General features: G+C 46.3%; 2 protein-coding genes across 5 annotated transcripts in view; both read left to right on the forward strand.

Annotated features, from left to right (window-relative positions):
- b3galt4 (UDP-Gal:betaGlcNAc beta 1,3-galactosyltransferase, polypeptide 4) overlaps positions 1-7,152 on the forward strand; it is a 12,478-nt gene extending 5,326 nt beyond the window's left edge. For 3 of the 4 annotated variants that reach the window (XM_066697703.1, XM_066697700.1, XM_066697702.1), the window contains exon 2: positions 4,492-7,152. In XM_066697703.1, coding sequence (XP_066553800.1) covers positions 4,605-5,744 — 1,140 coding nt within the window. In that variant the 5' untranslated portion in view covers positions 4,492-4,604 and the 3' untranslated portion in view covers positions 5,745-7,152. Of the gene's footprint in view, positions 1-1,992; positions 4,019-4,491 lie in introns of those variants that run through there. The other variant, XM_066697701.1, reaches the window with a different exon arrangement.
- A 3,626-nt stretch (positions 7,153-10,778) lies between these two features.
- rad54l2 (RAD54 like 2) overlaps positions 10,779-18,208 on the forward strand; it is a 45,180-nt gene continuing 37,750 nt past the window's right edge. Inside the window, exon 1 of the mRNA XM_066697704.1 lies at positions 10,779-10,972. The gene's annotated coding sequence lies outside the window, so the exon portion shown is untranslated. The remainder of the gene's footprint in view (positions 10,973-18,208) is intronic.

An 18,208-nucleotide genomic window follows, 5' to 3' on the forward strand; every position in this document is an offset into this window, starting at 1 on the left:
CGTGTTGTGGCTTCACAAATGCTTTGCTGCATACCTCGGTTGTAACGAGTGGTTATTTCAGTCAAAGTTGCTCTTCTATCAGCTTGAATCAGTCGGCCCATTCTCCTCTGACCTCTAGCATCAACAAGGCATTTTCGCCCACAGGACTGCCGCATACTGGATGTTTTTCCCTTTTCACACCATTCTTTGTAAACCCTAGAAATGGTTGTGCGTGAAAATCCCAGTAACTGAGCAGATTGTGAAATACTCAGACCGGCCCGTCTGGCACCAACAACCATGCCACGCTCAAAATTGCTTAAATCACCTTTCTTTCCCATTCAGACATTCAGTTTGGAGTTCAGGAGATTGTCTTGACCAGGACCACACCCCTAAATGCATTGAAGCAACTGCCATGTGATTGGTTGGTTAGATAATTGCATTAATGAGAAATTGAACAGGTGTTCCTATTAATCCTTTAGGTGAGTGTATATGTACAGTGAGGGAAAAAAGTATTTGATTCCCTGCTGCCCACTGACAAAGAAATGATCAGTCTATAATTTTAATGGTAGGTGTATTTTAACAGTGAGAGACAGAATAACAACAAAAAAATCCAGAAAAACGCATTTCAAAAAAGTTATACATTGATTTGCATGTTAATGAGGGAAATAAGTATTTGACCCCTTCGACTTAGTACTTGGTGGCAAAACCCTTGTTGGCAATCACAGAGGTCAGACGTTTCTTGTAGTTGGCCACCAGGTTTGCACACATCTCAGGAGGGATTTTGTCCCACTCCTCTTTGCAGATCCTCTCCAAGTCATTATGGTTTCAAGGCTGACGTTTGGCAACTCGAACCTTCAGCTCCCTCCACAGATTGTCTATGGGATTAAGGTCTGGAGACTGGCTAGGCCACTCCAGGACCTTAATGTGCTTCTTCTTGAGCCACTCCTTTGTTGCCTTGGCTGTGTGTTTTGGGTCATTGTCATGCTGGAATACCATCCACGACCCATTTTCATTGCCCTGGCTGAGGGAAGGAGGTTCTCACCCAAGATTTGACGGTACATGGCCCCGTCCATCGTCCCTTTGATGCGGTGCAGTTGTCCTGTCCCCTTAGCAGAAAAACACCCCCAAAGCATAATGTTTACACCTCCATGTTTGACGGTGGGGATGGTGTTCTGGGGTCATTCCTCCTCCTCCAAACACGACGAGTTGAGTTGATGCCAAAGAGCTCGATTTTGGTCTCATCTGACCACAACACTTTCACCCAGTTCTCCTCTGAATCATTCAGATGTTCAGAGGCAAACTTCAGACGGGCCTGTACATGTGCTTTCTTGAGCAGGGGGACCTTGCGGGTGCTGCAGGATTTCAGTCCTTCATGGCGTAGTGTGTTACCAATTGTTTTCTTGGTGACTATGGTCCCAGCTGCCTTGAGATCATTAACAAGATCCTCCCGTGTAGTTCTGGGCTGATTCCTCACCGTTCTCATGATCATTGAAACTCCACGAGGTGAGATCTTGCATGGAGCCCCAGACCGAGGGAAACTGACAGTTATTTTGTGTTTCTTCCATTTGCGAATAATCGCACCAACTGTTGTCACCTTCTCACCAAGCTGCTTGGCGATGGTCTTGTAGCCCATTCCAGCCTCGTGTAGGTCTACAATCTTGTCCCTGACATCCTTGGACAGCTCTTTGGTCTTGGCCATGGTGGAGAGTTTGGAATCTGATTGATTGATTGCTTCTGTGGACAGGTGTCTTTTATACAGGTAACGAGCTGAGATTAGGAGAGTCCCTTTAAGAGAGTGCTCCTAATCTCAGCTCGTTACCTGTATAAAAGACACCTGGGAGCCAGAAATCTTGCTGATTGATAGGGGATCAAATACTTATTTCCCTCATTAACATGTAAATCAATGTATAACTTTTTTGAAATGCGTTTTTCTGGATTTGTTTGTTGTTATTCTGTCTCTCACTGTTAAAATACACTGACCATTAAAATTATAGACTGATCATTTCTTTGTCAGTGGGCAAACATACAAAATCAGCAGGGGATCAAATGCTTTTTTCCCCCACTGTATACATAGTATACAGTGTCTTTTACACTGTCTCTCTCAGTTTGTGGCAGGTGAGCACATAGTCGGCAGCCAGCTCTGCTGAATGCTCATCCTCTCCTAACAGGATTTTTATTTTGCCCTCACCACTGAGCTCTTGGATCCTGTGACCTGGGCTGGGAGTTTTGGGAGGCATGTGTCCCTGGATGTGGAGTATTTGGTTCAGTGCAGCAGGAAGTGCGTCTCGTCCTCCACCTCCCCCTGCTCACACTGTCCACACAGTCTCTCCTCTCTGGGCTTCCAGGTCTGCCTGTGTCGCCCTTTTTCTATTTCCAGGCTGTGGGCACTGAGTCTGTACTGGCTCAGGGTTTGTCTCTGTTTGTCTCAGCAGGTACGGTGCCAGGCTGTAGTCCCTCTGTAGAGAGCGCTAACACTGCAGTTTGTGCTGCTGCTCAGTTTCTGTGTGCCAGCGCTCCAGGTATTGTGCTCTCATCTTCTTGGTGATGGTGTTGAGCCTGGTGCCCGCTGTCTGCCCGCTGAGGCTGGTGTGGCTCTGCTCAGTTAGGGGCTGTGCCAGGGTACGAATAGCGCACTGTTTAGGGCCATGCTCCTGGCTCCGCAGTGCTGTGTGGCAGTAGGAGTGAGGGTGGCTGATGTTGAGGTGGACCCAGTACTTCAGGGCCCTCTTGTGCACAGTGAGCAGCAGGGGGAGGCGGCCCAGTTCAGCTCTGCATGTGTTATTGGCTGCGCTCCTGTGCAGCTGGAGCAGGTGTCTGCAGAACTGCAGGTGCAGGCTCTCAGTTTGGCTGCTGTCCTCTCTCTGTCTGTGCCTCTGTCTGTCTGTCTCTCTGTGCCTCTGTCTCTCTCTCTGTCTGTCTGTCTCTTTCTGTCTCCGCACCCTGAGGTGGCCTGTCTTGTTCAGTTGATCACAGTGTGTGATGATGATGATGATGATGATGATGGTGGTGGTGGTGATGATAGGGGTGATCTGTGATTGAGCGGAGAGGAGCACGGCCCGCTGCCGCGTCTCTGCTAACTGCGCTGCCTGCCAGAGTCTCGAGAAGCCAATAATATTTTCCAAAAAAATCACACTGAAATAGTGAGTAGAATAAGGTCATTTTAAATGCGATTCTGAGTAGGGCTGGGCGGTATACCGTAAAACACGATATACCTGTATTCATTTACGGACTGGTTTGGAATTTTACTATTACCTTCATATCGGTAATTTGAAGTTTTCTATGCTGAACTGATGTTGAAATAATGTAATGTAATGTCATTCAGCCACAGCGTTCAGCTGCCAATAAACTGATCGCCTCGCCTCGCTGCGCGGCTGCGTGGCTGCGTGAGACTGCGCTATGACACACGGTCAGACCAGAAACGGCCAGTGTTCGTGTAACGCAGTCTGCGCAGATCTGCACAGCTCCGCCAATGGGATCGGACGCGACCACCTTTCTTCACAAAACCTGCATCGATGTAATTGGATGACATATTTAAACAATATAACTAATTAAGTAACAACTTAATTATTGTGCATCATAGATTTACATTATATTTTTTTAAATAATTGATGTGATTATTTAATAAAGCATTGACAAGTGTATATGTGTATATACCACTAGATTGTATATGTGGTTTTGACTGCTGAGAGGGGAGCTGATGCGCCTGCGCTCGGGGGCAGCAGTGTCTGCGCAGCTCCACACCCTCCTCGGTTACGCGTCATGTGCAGCCGCAGCGGCTCCGTCTCCGCGCCTCCCTTGTGCAGCAGCGTCTGCGCCTGAGACACACAGGCAATACAGGCCATACATGCCATACATGCCATACATGCCATGTGCATTGCGTGCTGACACGCACAGACCGAGATGCAGGAGAGCAGCGCGGCTGAAACTGCGCAGCACAGAGACCAGCGAGTCTGTCCGAGGAAAAGTGCGTCGCATAGTGTGGACATGATTTGGTTTCAAGACAACTGACGCAGAACAGGGAAACGTACCTCAATGTCAGGTGTGTCCTATTATTTTTGCTTTACGAACAGTATAAAATGGCCATTACAAAATACTGTCATACCGTCAAAAATGTGAAAAATACGGTGATGCTGTATTTTGGCCATATCGCCCAGCCCTAATTCTGATACAGCTGATCGTTTTAAAATTGCACCGGGAACATCTGTATTCTGTGCATCGGGTTCTCTGATGTGTTTCATTGTTTTCTACAGTCTGTATTTTAAATGTTCTGCATTTGTGTTGTTGTCTTTAACTTGTAAAGCTCTTTGAGACACCTCTGTGTGAAGAGCACTATCAATACAAGTTACTATGATTATGATTATTATTGTCCCTCTATGTCATTCGTTGTGTTTTATAGCTGTAGTCAGAATTCATGATGCACTTCTCTGTCTTGGTCCTGGTGTTTCTGTGAACTTGTTCTTTGCTTGAACTGATGCTTGAATATTATTTAGCTTTGTTTTTAATTTGTTTCAGATTTAGCGGAGAAAGTCTGAGAAGAAAAGGAACCTTATCCAGCTACACTGGAGAGGGAGAGAATGAATATCGGGGGGCAGGCGTGACGGTAAGAGGGGGCAGCAGCTGGGCGGATGGCTGGCCGAGTGTGGGCCCCGTGGGGACCCTGCAGTCGGCTGCACAGTGGCTTTAAGATGCGCAAGGCCAGCCTGGGCCCGGTTCTGTGCCTGGGGCTGCTCTGCGTGACCGGGCTCGCCCTGCTGTATGTGGAAGCCATCGAGTCCTGGGCCGTGTCCCTGGTCATGACGGGAGTGAGTGTGGAGAGCAGGGGGCATGGGGGCACGTCGAGGGTCAACAAAACCTACAGCGGCCCCCCGAGACGCCAGGCCGTATTCCTCATGCAGCCCAGCCCCTCTGCCTGCAGCCGGGCCAAGCCGTACCTCGTCAACCTGGTCACCACCGCCCCGGCCAACCAGGAGGCGCGGCAGGCCATCAGGAAGTCCTGGGGCGGTGAAACGGAGGTGATGGGTCGCCGGGTCATGACACTATTCCTGGTGGGGTTGACCTCTGACCCAGGCCTGGCCCAGCAGCTCGCCAGGGAGTTTCAGGAGCACCGGGACCTGATCCAGGGACCGTTCTCCGACTCCTACGCCAACCTCACCCTGAAGACCTTGTCTCTGCTGGACTGGGCCCAGCACTTCTGCCCGCAGGCCCGGTTCCTGGCCAAGGTGGATGATGACGTGCTGTTCAGCCCGCGGACCCTGCTGGGGTTCCTGCACCGCTCCGGGGTCGGAGACGGGGACCTTTACCTGGGCCGGGTTCACCTGCGGGTCGCTCCGAACCGGGACTCGCGGAGCAAGCACTACCTGCCCTCGGCGGTGTTCGCGTCGGACACCTTCCCCGAGTACTGCAGCGGCACTGCATACGTGCTCTCGCGCTCGGCCGCCCTCAAGATCGCCGCCGCCGCCGCGGATGTGGGGCTGCTCTACCCGCTGCCGCCGGAGGACGTGTTCGTGGGCCTGTGCGCGCGTGCCGCCGGGCTCTCCCCCTCGCACAGCGCGCTCTTCTCCGGCGGCCCAAACCTGCCCTACAGTCGCTGCTGCTATCAGGCCATGGTGGCGGTGCACCACATCTCCCCCGGGCAGATGACCCGGCTGTGGGCTGATGTCAGGGCAGGCCCGCCGTGCTCGTGGCTGCGACTCCGGGCATCGCTTGGCATCTGCAAAGCTCAGGGGCTGCTGGACACCATCCTGCCCTGGCGCGGGGGCGAGTGACACGGGGGGGATGTGTCGTTCTCATTGTGCCACAAATATGAGAGAATGTTTTTAATTGGACTATTTTAGAAAACAGAAGAGGACGGTTAAATGGTTTCAATATTTGAAAAAGACTGCTGTCTTTAAAATGCCCTTTTTTAAGGTGTAATATTATATATATTATAATATATGTCATGCATATAGAGAGCTTCCCCTACAAGTCTCATTAGTACTTGATCTACACATCAGAAGTATTTATTTTGAGGTATCTAGTGATCTAGGTATCTCTTTTAATAATAATGGCCATTGATGTATGTGAACTGAGCCTGTATTACTTAGCTATATGACCCTTATCTGCGCAATGACACAGGGGTAATTAATGAGGTAATATGTGGGTAATACCTCACCTTGCCTTCTCTGGCACTTTTGTGTGCATGCAATATCTTTTGAAAATCTTTAGCTCTGGTCCAAAGCTCAGCTGCCCATTTGTTTGTGCTGCACGGATCTCTCAGTATTACAGATATCGCTGGCATGTTCAAACTTTTAAATGTGAGTATCACCGCCCTCTTCATTAAAAAATGTTATCTCAGTTCAGCCAAAGGGCCCACTGGTGTGCAGCTCTGTCTTCTCGATGCAACATACTTGCAGTCTGCAGTAAAAATGTCTCGCGTCTTAAGTGTTTTGAGGATAACATAGCATTACCGTCACCAGGAGGAGGAAGTGCTGGTTCCTTTATTGTCTCTGCACAGTTTGTGTGTGAGGGGAGTGACAATAGGGGAAGTACGGTCGCCTGTATTGCAGTATTTCTTTGGAGAGTGTGAAACGGAAAGGGAAACTGAAACTGTGTGGGACTGTGATTGCAGGGGTCCCAGCCCTGGTCCTGGGGGGCCCCTATCCTGCTGGTTTTTGTTACATTTTGTTACATGATTACTTAATGTCACCCCTAACTGAATGAATAAGCCTTTTAATGATTTTAGACAGTAGGGCGTTTTAAGTTACATATAGAATCGTATAAATAACTTATTAAGGAACCAACTCTTTTATTACACAATTTAAAAACTCAAAGCAGATTGTTACTTCAATGAAGGTTCAGTTAAGTAATTGAGAGCTCTTTATATAACGGTTTCATCACACTGCTTGCTTTTACATCACTAGTGCTCCTGTTGTTTATTACGATCACTACCTCCTTCCCTTCAGCTCGTACCTGCGACTTCAGCACATCCTGTCTGCACTTGTTAGCCACAACAATCTGGGATGTAGGCATTTTGTATGAACTGTATATTTTACCTGCTCTTGTGTAATTTTGAACCTCTAATTGTATTGTTTTGATCTGTAATTTTATACTGTAGAGTCGCACTTTTGTATTGCTCTTATGCTGGATAAGGGCGTCTGACAATAAATAAACAATAATGAATAATAATAAAAATAATACGTGGTCCGAACCATTTGAATTCATGATACATGCAATTGTTCCATTAATACGGTCACATACAATGAAAACCTCAAAGTGATAGAGTTTACACATCACATCTTAGGACAAGAGAAGAGAAGAGCTTTCCAATGGCTCCGGTCCTGGAATATAAGGACATAAGAAAGTTGACAAGAGAGGAGGACATTGGCCCCATCGTGCTCGTTTGGTGTCCATTAATAACTAAGTGATCAAGGATCCTATCCAGTCTGTTTTTGAATGTTCCCAAATTGTCTCTTCAGCCACATCGCTGGGGAGTTTGTTCAGATTGTGACACCTCTCTGTGTGAAGAAGTGTCTCCTGTTTTCTGTCTTGAATGCCTTGAAGCCCAATTTCCATTTGTGTCCCCGGCTGCGTGTGTCCCTGCTGATCTGGAAAAGCTCCTCTGGTTTGATGTGGTCGATGCCTTTCATGATTTTGAAGACTTGGATCAAGTCCCCACGTAGTCTCCTCTGTTCCAGGGTGAAAAGGTTCAGGTCCTCAGTCTCTCAGTAGGACATTCCCTGCAATTAATTCAATGCAAGTGAAAATGTTGACATGATGGTTATACAGCATGGCTTCCAGCAGAGGTCCTCCTAACACAAGCCTGCGTCTGTCCTGGCCAAGCCTTGCTGGAGGAAAGCATACAGTAAGGGTGACAACACACACACACAAAATAAAAAGCAAACCAATTAATATATATATGTAAATCACTCTGAGGGTGTCAATGGAAATGCCAAAGGAGGTCAACCATTCATGATGAAGTACAGATCCCATCCTCACGAATAGAAACAGTCCCGGGGTTGGAGGTGGTGGGGACAGCTGTGGTTAACCTCTAACATTATTATAGTCAGAATATTATAGATATTACTTCAATCCACAGCATGAGGCCAGTGCAAAAAGTATTTGTTTATGGGTTCGATAAATGTGATAAGCATTATTTAAAAAACAAAAACGATAGAGAAACAGTAAGCTTGCGTACCTTTACTGACTGTATCTAGTGTTCGTGATCGGTTCATGTGTACCAGAACTATTTCAAATTCAGCGGCATATGCAATGTGCACAGATACATTCTACATGCACTGACCCTATATCTTGTACATGCATTGACCCTATATATTGTACATGCACTGACTCTATATATTCTATATGCACTGGCTCTATATATTCTATGCACTGACTCTATATATTCTATATGCACTGACCCTATATATTGTATATACACTGACCCTATATATTGTACATGCACTGACTCTATATATTGTACATGCACTGGCTCTATATATTCTATGCACTGACTCTATATATTGTACATGCACTGACCCTATATATTCTACATGCACTGACTCTATATATTCTACATGCACTGACTCTATATATTGTACATGCACTGGCTCTATATATTCTACATGCACTGACTCTACATATTCTATGCACTGAGCCTATATATTCTACATGCATTGACCCTATATATTGTATATGCACAGACTCTATATATTGTACATGCACTGGCTCTATATATTCTATGCACTGAGCCTATATATTGTACACGCACTGACTCTATATATTGTACATGCACTGGCTCTATATATTCTATGCACTGACTCTATATATTGTACATGCACTGACCCTATATATTCTACATGCACTGACTCTATATATTGTACATGCACTGACTCTATATATTGTACATGCACTGGCTCTATATATTCTACATGCACTGACTCTACATATTCTATGCACTGAGCCTATATATTCTATGCACTGAGCCTATATATTCTACATGCATTGACCCTATATATTGTATATGCACAGACTCTATATATTGTACATGCACTGGCTCTATATATTGTACATGCACTGGCTCTATATATTCTATGCACTGAGCCTATATATTGTACACACACTGACTATATATTGTACATGCACTGACTCTATATATTGTACATGCACTGACTCTATATATTGTACATGCACTGGCTCTATATATTCTATGCACTGAGCCTATATATTGTACACGCACTGACTCTATATATTGTACATGCACTGACTCTATATATTGTACATGCACTGACTCTATATATTGTACATGCACTGGCTCTATATATTGTACATGCACTGACTCTATATATTCTACATGCACTGACTCTATATATTCTATGCACTGAGCCTATATATTGTACATGCACTGGCTCTATATATTCTATGCACTGAGCCTATATATTGTACATGCATTGACCCTATATATTGTACATGCACTGGCTCTATATATTCTATGCACTGATTCTATATATTCTACATACACTGACTCTATATATTCTACATGCATTGACCCTATATATTCTACATACACTGACTCTATATATTCTATGCACTGACTCTATATATTGTACATGCACTGAGCCTATATATTGTACACGCACTGACTCTATATATTCTACATGCACTGACTCTATATATTCTACATGCACTGACTCTATATATTCTACATGCACTGACTCTATATATTGTACATGCACTGACTCTATATATTCTACATGCACTGACTCTATATATTCTATGCACTGAGCCTATATATTGTACATGCACTGGCTCTATATATTCTATGCACTGAGCCTATATATTGTACATGCATTGACCCTATATATTGTACATGCACTGGCTCTATATATTCTATGCACTGATTCTATATATTCTACATACACTGACCCTATATATTCTACATGCACTGGCCCTATATATTCTACATACACTGACTCTATATATTCTGTGCACTGGCTCTATATATTGTACACGCACTGACTCTATATATTGTACATGCACTGACTCTATATATTGTACATGCACTGACTCTATATATTGTACATGCACTGGCTCTATATATTCTATGCACTGAGCCTATATATTGTACACGCACTGACTCTATATATTGTACATGCACTGACTCTATATATTGTACATGCACTGGCTCTATATATTGTACATGCACTGACTCTATATATTCTACATGCACTGACTCTATATATTCTATGCACTGAGCCTATATATTGTACATGCATTGACCCTATATATTGTACATGCACTGGCTCTATATATTCTATGCACTGATTCTATATATTCTACATACACTGACTCTATATATTCTACATGCATTGACCCTATATATTCTACATGCACTGACCCTATATATTCTACATGCACTGGCCCTATATATTCTACATACACTGACTCTATATATTCTATGCACTGAGCCTATATATTGTACATGCACTGGCTCTATATATTCTATGCACTGAGCCTATATATTGTACATGCATTGACCCTATATATTGTACATGCACTGGCTCTATATATTCTATGCACTGATTCTATATATTCTACATACACTGACCCTATATATTCTACATGCACTGGCCCTATATATTCTACATACACTGACTCTATATATTCTGTGCACTGGCTCTATATATTGTACACGCACTGACTCTATATATTGTATATACACTGGCTCTATATATTGTACATGCACTGGCTCTATATATTCTGTGCACTGACCCTGTCTTGCACTGATCTATCATTTCCAAACACTCCCCCCGTGACTCGGGTGTCGCACTGTAAACGCCCCCCGTTGCCGGAACCGGCGGGCCGGAACCCTCAGTCCGCGGCTGCGCGCTGCGCCGGGGGACGGACTGTGTTGCGCCTCAGCAAACTGATGAAGGAAATAAAGGCTCCTGCCGCTGCACCGGAGGATTGACGCTTCAACACCGAGTCCCGAGCAGAGCTGGCAACGCGGATGCGAGAGGTAAGAGGCCGCCCGTGTGTCGCCCGGCCCCCGGGGTCTCTCTGTGGGAAAAGGGGCGCCGCGACGCGTTTTCCCCCGGAGGCGCTGCGTCCGCGCTGGACAATAGAGCCGCTCGGCGCTGGAGGGGCTGCGGGGCGGCGGGGCGGCTGTCACGTCGGGAGCGAGTCGCCGCTGCGCAGGGAGGCTGGCGGCTGGAAACGCAGATGCTATTTCACGACCTGCTGCGGGTCTTATGCTCCTGATCGCGGTGTTGAAGTAGGAGCTTGTGAGCCACAGTCCGCCGAAGAGTGAAGTGATGCGGCGCTGTTCGCGGAGTAAACAGACAGGACGCTCGCTGCGTGAGCGCGGACAGGGGAGCGAGGCGCCCGGGCTGCGGGTCCCGCCTGAGCGGCTGCTGTCCCGGTGCTGCCTCGTCCGCACGGTGCAGCCCTGTGGCGCCTTAGCGCTCACACTGCGAAGTTCACCCGCAGCTCTGGCACGGCCTGTCCGGGGAGCCCAGCGTCTGACCCGCCCTGCCTGCCTGCCTGCCGGGGAGCTCGGCTCGCAGGATCCATAAGTCATGATGGAGGCTGGAAGTTACGTGCGTTATGTAAGGTTGCCATTAATCGCAGTGATCGGTCCGCAATAATCGTTTTAAAAGGACAACTAACAGCCTGGCATTGGTATTAGGGCAAGTCAAGCGTTTGGTGCAAATGACTGTAAGTGAAATAAACTAGACCGCTTTAATCCCAGTAAGAGCACGTGTGTGCATTGGTCCACGCAGTTTCTGCTGCTCAGGAGCTACACTGACACAGGGATGTGGGGTCTGAGCTCTGTTACTTATTTCTTGTGCCTTTTGTTTACAAATATTACTGCATCTTCTGCTATTTTAGATGTGCAGGTACCTGTACAATTGGAAATGTATATTGGGGAAACAGTGGCTTGTACAGAGCCATTGAGGCTCTGCTTAGACTATATTCGCTCATGAGCATCAATTTCACAGAAATGAACAATAAACCGTACATCTTTCAGGATATTAAAGTGTCGTTCTTGGAACTATAGTCAGTACTGAGGTGCTTAACCTGCTCAGCTGAATTATAATTAAAGTCTATTTGAAATATTACACTATATCTGTTGATGGGGCGAGAGAGGTGAGTTTTTTTTAATTAGCTAGTGTTTTATTTTAAAAGCGAATACAGAAACGTGTTCCTTTCCCCATGTTTACAGGCGTCACATTGTGCCAGAAACGGACGACACTGTGGTTCGCAGCCCCACGAGGAACGTGACCGATCCGCAACAGAACTGAAAGAAATGACACGCTTTACTCTCCTGTAGTAACGGCTCCCAATATTGTGTTCCTGGCCTGACACTTGTGGGAAGCTGCTCATATTCCCAGTCCACAGATCGAGACCCTCGGCTCCCCCCGCCAAGCCATCGGTGAGCGATGAGGAAATAACCGGAGAGGGTTCACCGTGTGAATGTTTCGAGCGGAGGTGACAGTATCCGGAGATTGCTGTTGATTAGGCTTGGCAGAGCAATACACTGAGAGGCAAGTGACATGCAGGCCTCCCGTGAAACAAGGTGTGTGAGTGTGTAATGGGAACAGAGGTCATTTCTTCTGAGTGTGAAAAATAAGAATTTATGAAGAACATTGCAAGTCCTCTGGCAGGAGCACAGAATGGATGGCACCTGTAATGTCATTTCAACCTGTTCCTGATGAAAGGAACAGCGGCGGGATTTGGTGAGCACTCCGTGGTCCTGACGTGTTGTGGCCGATTGGTTTTATAGATGGTTTTACCTGTCAACCAGTTCCACACGCTTCATTTCCTCATAATTGTCTTGCACCGGCCGCTGCTGAGTTGAAACTCATTGAACGCCACGCGGGTTCTTACTTTCTTTTAGAAAGTGGTGGATTCTCGTCTTCTCCGTGATCGCGGTGGTTTGTTAATTATCCCTCTTTTGTTTTTCCAGGCTCTATGTTTGATTCTTAACTCGCTTCTCAATTACCTCAAGTGTCTGCGAAGGGCTTTTATTTCACTGGTTTACTGTGCACATTGGCTCAAGATGCGGAGAAAAGATTCGGGAGGAAAGCTCGTTGAGCGCTGGACAATAGCCAAGAGATGCCCAGTCTTTGCCCCTGTTACCCTTTGCATATGACTTAACCTCCTAGTGCTCCGTCCTCTGGCTTGAGAGGTAAACCGGTGCGATTGTGTGCGACTAGTTTGTTTCGTGTTTGACTGATCTCTCAACTGTATCGTATTCAGCTCCAGTCTCTGCTCTTGTCTCTGTTTGGTACACTTAGGATAAAAGCAATTTTACAATCGTGAGATCCCAGACTCCTCTCCGGCACCGTCCATCGATGTCCGCAAGCACGAGTCGAGTGTGTAGGCCTAGTTGTTGCCTATTTGGATTGTAATGGTGGACAACTCCATTGTCACACCTGAAAAGAGAGGCTGTGTTGGGAGGCCTAATGCATCTGGGGCCAGTTTTAATTGTGGAGAGACGCTGCCAGACAGCAAGACAGTGTTGCATGTGAATCTTTGGCAACAGACGTAATGTGTTTATCACACATGCTTTGTAAAGTGACAAAGACACCCTCATTATGGAGATTACTGAAAACAAGACTATGCCTTCGAGATGTAGGAGAATGTATAGGCTAAGAGTCGCCAGATAAAATCTCTGCTCGTCCAAATGAAGAGATGTGAAACGGGGGCAGCTTTAATATTAACAAAGGAAAATCCTTGGGCCGGGTGGGGCTGAGAAAGCGTTCGGCCAAGCTGTGCTGCTGTGCATCCGGGCCGTTCTCGCCCCTGGAATAGGTGCGGAGAAATCGCAGGCGTATATAACAGTTTGTCAGTTGCAAACAACACGTCCCATGTATAAGTCATGAACGGCTGGTGTAAGAAATAGGTCTGTTAAAAGGAGCTGACAGCAGTAGGCCAATGGGCCCCCCTGCCTGCGTCACAGGAGTTGGCAGCTTGGGTCATGTTGAAGGGGGAGCAGTTTAAATCTGGCACATAGTGGCTTATATAACAGGATTGAAGAAGCAGCATCCTTTTGCCGCTGCCTGATTTAGGCCACGGCAGTTAACGACTCCGCAGGCCGCTTCGCCGAACTCGCCTCCGTCTTTGAGACTGTGGCCGGTCTTGGGCTGTGCTGGTTTGCGCACCCTGTCCTTCACAGGAACAGGTCCGCCCTGTTACATGGACAGCAACGCTGCTCTCGCACAGGATTGTTTTGTGTTGCCCTGATCTCTCTCCACGTAATCGGGCAGGTATATTTGTATAACAAAGGAGAGCGTGTCCATCAGCTTAGGAGGGGATTAGGCCATCGACACGAGGGGTTCATCTAATTCTGGGGTCGACCGAGGTTTATCTTTAAAAATAGGCTGGGGCATTAGAGGCCAGCCGTGCCGTGGGAGATCTATAAGAAGGACGCACCTTGACCAACACGGCAACCTTTTTATAAATACGTATTTATAGCTTGGGAATTAAGATGTATTTTAGGTAAAGGTCTGTCAGTTACTGACCTTTTATTATGGAAGCGTGGCAGCAGTGCGTGTGATTAATTGTGTGCTTTGTTTTGAACAAAAGCCTGTTCTGTTCTTGGCCCTCACCAAATGCATCTCTCCAAATACTCTGAGTTCAATAACAACCGCAGTAATACTTCGCCTTTAGCTCCGTGCTATGAACCGCGAAGATCTAGCTTTCCTGATTTCTTATCCCCCGTGTCTGATCTGTTTGAACACCGACAGGAAAGCATGAATCACGGCACAGAGGATGATTTATGGATGTTTGAGACGGAGCTCGGCTGAAGTAAGTGAATCTGCGGCCAGGTCTTGTTTCGGCCCGGGGTGGTGGTCCTCGTTGTTGTTATTAACAGGTTTCGAAGTCTTCGAAGTCCTGGCCACGTCTGGCTGTCCGTTGAAGGAATTGTTTGAGGATCCAGTGGCTCGTCTTCTGTCGTTTCACACTTTCTTAAACGGGTGCTCAACATCGTGCCAGGTGTGAGTGGCATATCCCCCCGTACAGAAGGCCGTACATCAGAAGGCTGTTTGAATACCCGTTTGTTGCGGTGTCTACGATTCCCTAAAGCGCAGAGCCTCGAGAATTAGCGCTTTGTCGAGAGGTTAAGCTTGGCGTGTTAACATCTCCGTTTGACTTCATAGCTGCCGAGGGACAATCCTTTTCACTCATTCATCCGGCAGGGAGGTGAGCGCAGGTTCGCCCGAGAAAAGAGTTCAGGGCCGACAAACTGACCTAATTAACACTCAAATTATGGACTGTACGGTTAGAAAACGATTTGCTTCGGATTTGTCACATAGGTGAGAAATGGGTGTTTTTCTACTGTAGACTTAAAAAAGACAAGATAAACTCTGAATGTACAGGCGTGCGTGAGAGAAGACATTAAACAACGTTAGAATTAGATAGTACACAAGTTTGAGAGAAATGACACATGGCTGCTGTTTGTCTCTGGTGTGGAATGGAGTTGATCACAAGTAATGGATGGAATTCCATTTAAAATTTACTTGTAATATTCTTGTCTCCCCTTTGGTCCCAACCTGTCGTGCAGTCGGGTCCAGTACACTCACGACTGCCCCGGTCGCTGACAAAGGTCAATCGAATGATCGAATGTAGGTGAGCTTCAAAGTGCGGTGTCTGCTGTGTCCTCCGTTTACGTAACGCACGGATCAGAGAGTGACATTTACTGTGTCCCTTTCAGACCGGGGTGGGGGGCTATTTGATGGTCATGAACGTTTCTCTATCGGTTTGATTTCCTGCAGTGTTGTAATGGTCTGCAGGAGGTTGCGTGCGTGCGTGCGTGCGTGCGTGCGTGCGTGCGTGCGTGCGTGCGCGTCTCTGTGTTAGCCTGTATCTTGTATAACTTCACTTGTAAGTAATAGATGCATTAGCCAGCTCTTATGTAATCTATCTTATGCAAGCAGCTGTCTTTGGTTTCAGTGGCCTCCTTATTTTTTTTTTTTTACGTTTCTCCTAGTGTTTGGAGATGAAAAGCTGGCTTATTTCTCTTTCTCTTTTATTTTGTTTTATTTTGTTTTATTTTAAAAATCAGTGAAAAGGGGAGGTTGAAGTGAAGAGGTTAGATAGAAAACCAAAATATTGTCGCTTAATTTATTCTTACAATGTTTTTCTTCGGGTTGAAGTGTGGATAATACTGTGAATCCCCCCCACCCCCGGTAATCCTCGTTGTGGTTGTACAATGTTAGACTTTGTCGTGATCTTTCTGGCTCATACTGCTATGAACTCACTCTCTCACTCTCTCTCTCTCACTCTCTCACTCACACGGTGCCAAGCGGCAGGCTGGGGTTTGTTTATAGCTTTGGGGGTCCCGAGGGTTTCAGCTAAAATTGCATTTCTCTCCCTGGACCAATTAAAACCATCCCCCCCCCCAATTATAATACATTCACATTCCAGTTTAGTTTTTTCAGAACGACTGTTAGAAAGCCGTATTCGCCCGGCCTCGTGTCTGCGCCCTCGGGTGAGGAAGATAGGAAACTGAGGCGCGTCCTGCGAAATCTCCCCGACTGCCTCTGTGTGTTTATAACGTTTAGAGGCTTTGATTTGCGTTCCTAGGTGTCAAAGTGTCTTCCAGTAGTCGAGCCCACGACGCTGAGGGCCGGCACTCGCTCGCCGCGGTGTTGATGCACAGAAGTGTCTGTTGAGTGGACCTGTACTGAGATACTGCAGACCTATTCTTCCCATCTGGATTTCCATTAATGTCCTTTATCTTCGTGTGGTTTTTTTCTTTCCAGTATTTCATTTTGATTTATTTGTTTAGCATAATTTACCCAAAGAGCTTAAGGAGTGGGTGTTCGTGAAAATTTAAAGGAATACTTGTCCTAGAAGCCTCATTTTTTTTTTTTTTCTTTGTCAGGAAATAAAAGCTATTTTGAGAATGTATGTTTCCTGATTTAGAAGGATACAGTTACTATTAAAATCAGACCCTTTCAGGACTGGGTTGTTTTCTTCAGTTAACAGGACATAATTAACATTTTTTTTTTTGCTTTAAGTCTTTATAACATTACCGTCTTCCACCTGGGATAGCTGGGAGGGAGCGCAACACAACTCTTTTAACAATTGGAAAAATAAATACCAGGAATTCGTTTTCCCATCGTCATGCTTTAGACTTGGAGACGTCTACCATTAGTTTCTAGTCGTTAAGACTTATCCGACTGCCCGATAAAGAGCTCAGTTTGAAGGCAACATGGAAGACTTTTTGGATTCTCTGGGTCCAGGCCTGAAGAAGATCATGAATTGAAATCTTGGATGTTTGGAAAATGTTATCTAGTATAATCCAGAGGAGGGTAACATTCCTCTGAAATGAACCTCTCCCTCACAATCCACTCTACAGCTCCTTCTATTGGACTGGAATGTGTCAGGTGACCTAATTTCATCCCAGGAGGTCATTGACCGGGTTCACTGGTGATCTGTCCGAGGCCGGATCCCAGACTGGACTCCCTGGTTCTCTTTGTTCCTGGCACGATCACTTCTCGACTTTCTGTCTGCTTTGTTGATACTCGTTTGTCAGAGATGAGTAAGAAACATAAGTGTCCAATTGAGAGGAGGCCATTCGCCCCATCGTGCTCGTTTGGTGTCCATTAATAACTAAGTGATCAAGGATCCTATCCAGTCTGTTTCTGAATGTTCCCAAATTGTCTCTTCAGCCACATCGCTGGGGAGTTTGTTCAGATTGTGACGCCTCTCTGTGTGAAGAAGTGTCTCCTGTTTTCTGTCTTGAATGCCTTGAAGCCCAATTTCCATTTGTGTCCCCGGGTGCGTGTGTCCCTGCTGATCTGGAAAAGCTCCTCTGGGTTGATGTGGTCGATGCCTTTCATGATTTTGAAGACTTGGATCAAGTCCCCACGTAGTCTCCTCTGTTCCAGGGTGAGAAGGTTCAGTTCCTCAGTCTCTCAGTAGGACATTCCCTTCAGACCTGGAATAAGTCTGGTTGCTCTCCTCTGAACTGCCTCTACTTAAATAAAAGCATAGTACCTTTAGGAAGGTGTTGGAGACCGGTCAGACAGTCAGACCCCTGGGTGGTGATGGAGAGAGGTCTCCACGTGAACCCCGCGGTGCCCGAGAGCTATCGATGTGAAGAGCAGGTGTGGAAAGAGCACTGTTGGCTGGTACTATGCTTTTATTTTTATTTTTTTAATGATTTCACAAAGGTGAGGATGTTGTGATTGGAGCTCAACAAGCGTACTTCAGCTTCACAAGTCCTCTCTGCTCGAGTTGA

This window comes from Amia ocellicauda, chromosome 3 (assembly GCF_036373705.1).
Source record: "Amia ocellicauda isolate fAmiCal2 chromosome 3, fAmiCal2.hap1, whole genome shotgun sequence".
Classification (NCBI taxonomy): Eukaryota; Metazoa; Chordata; class Actinopteri; order Amiiformes; family Amiidae; genus Amia; species Amia ocellicauda.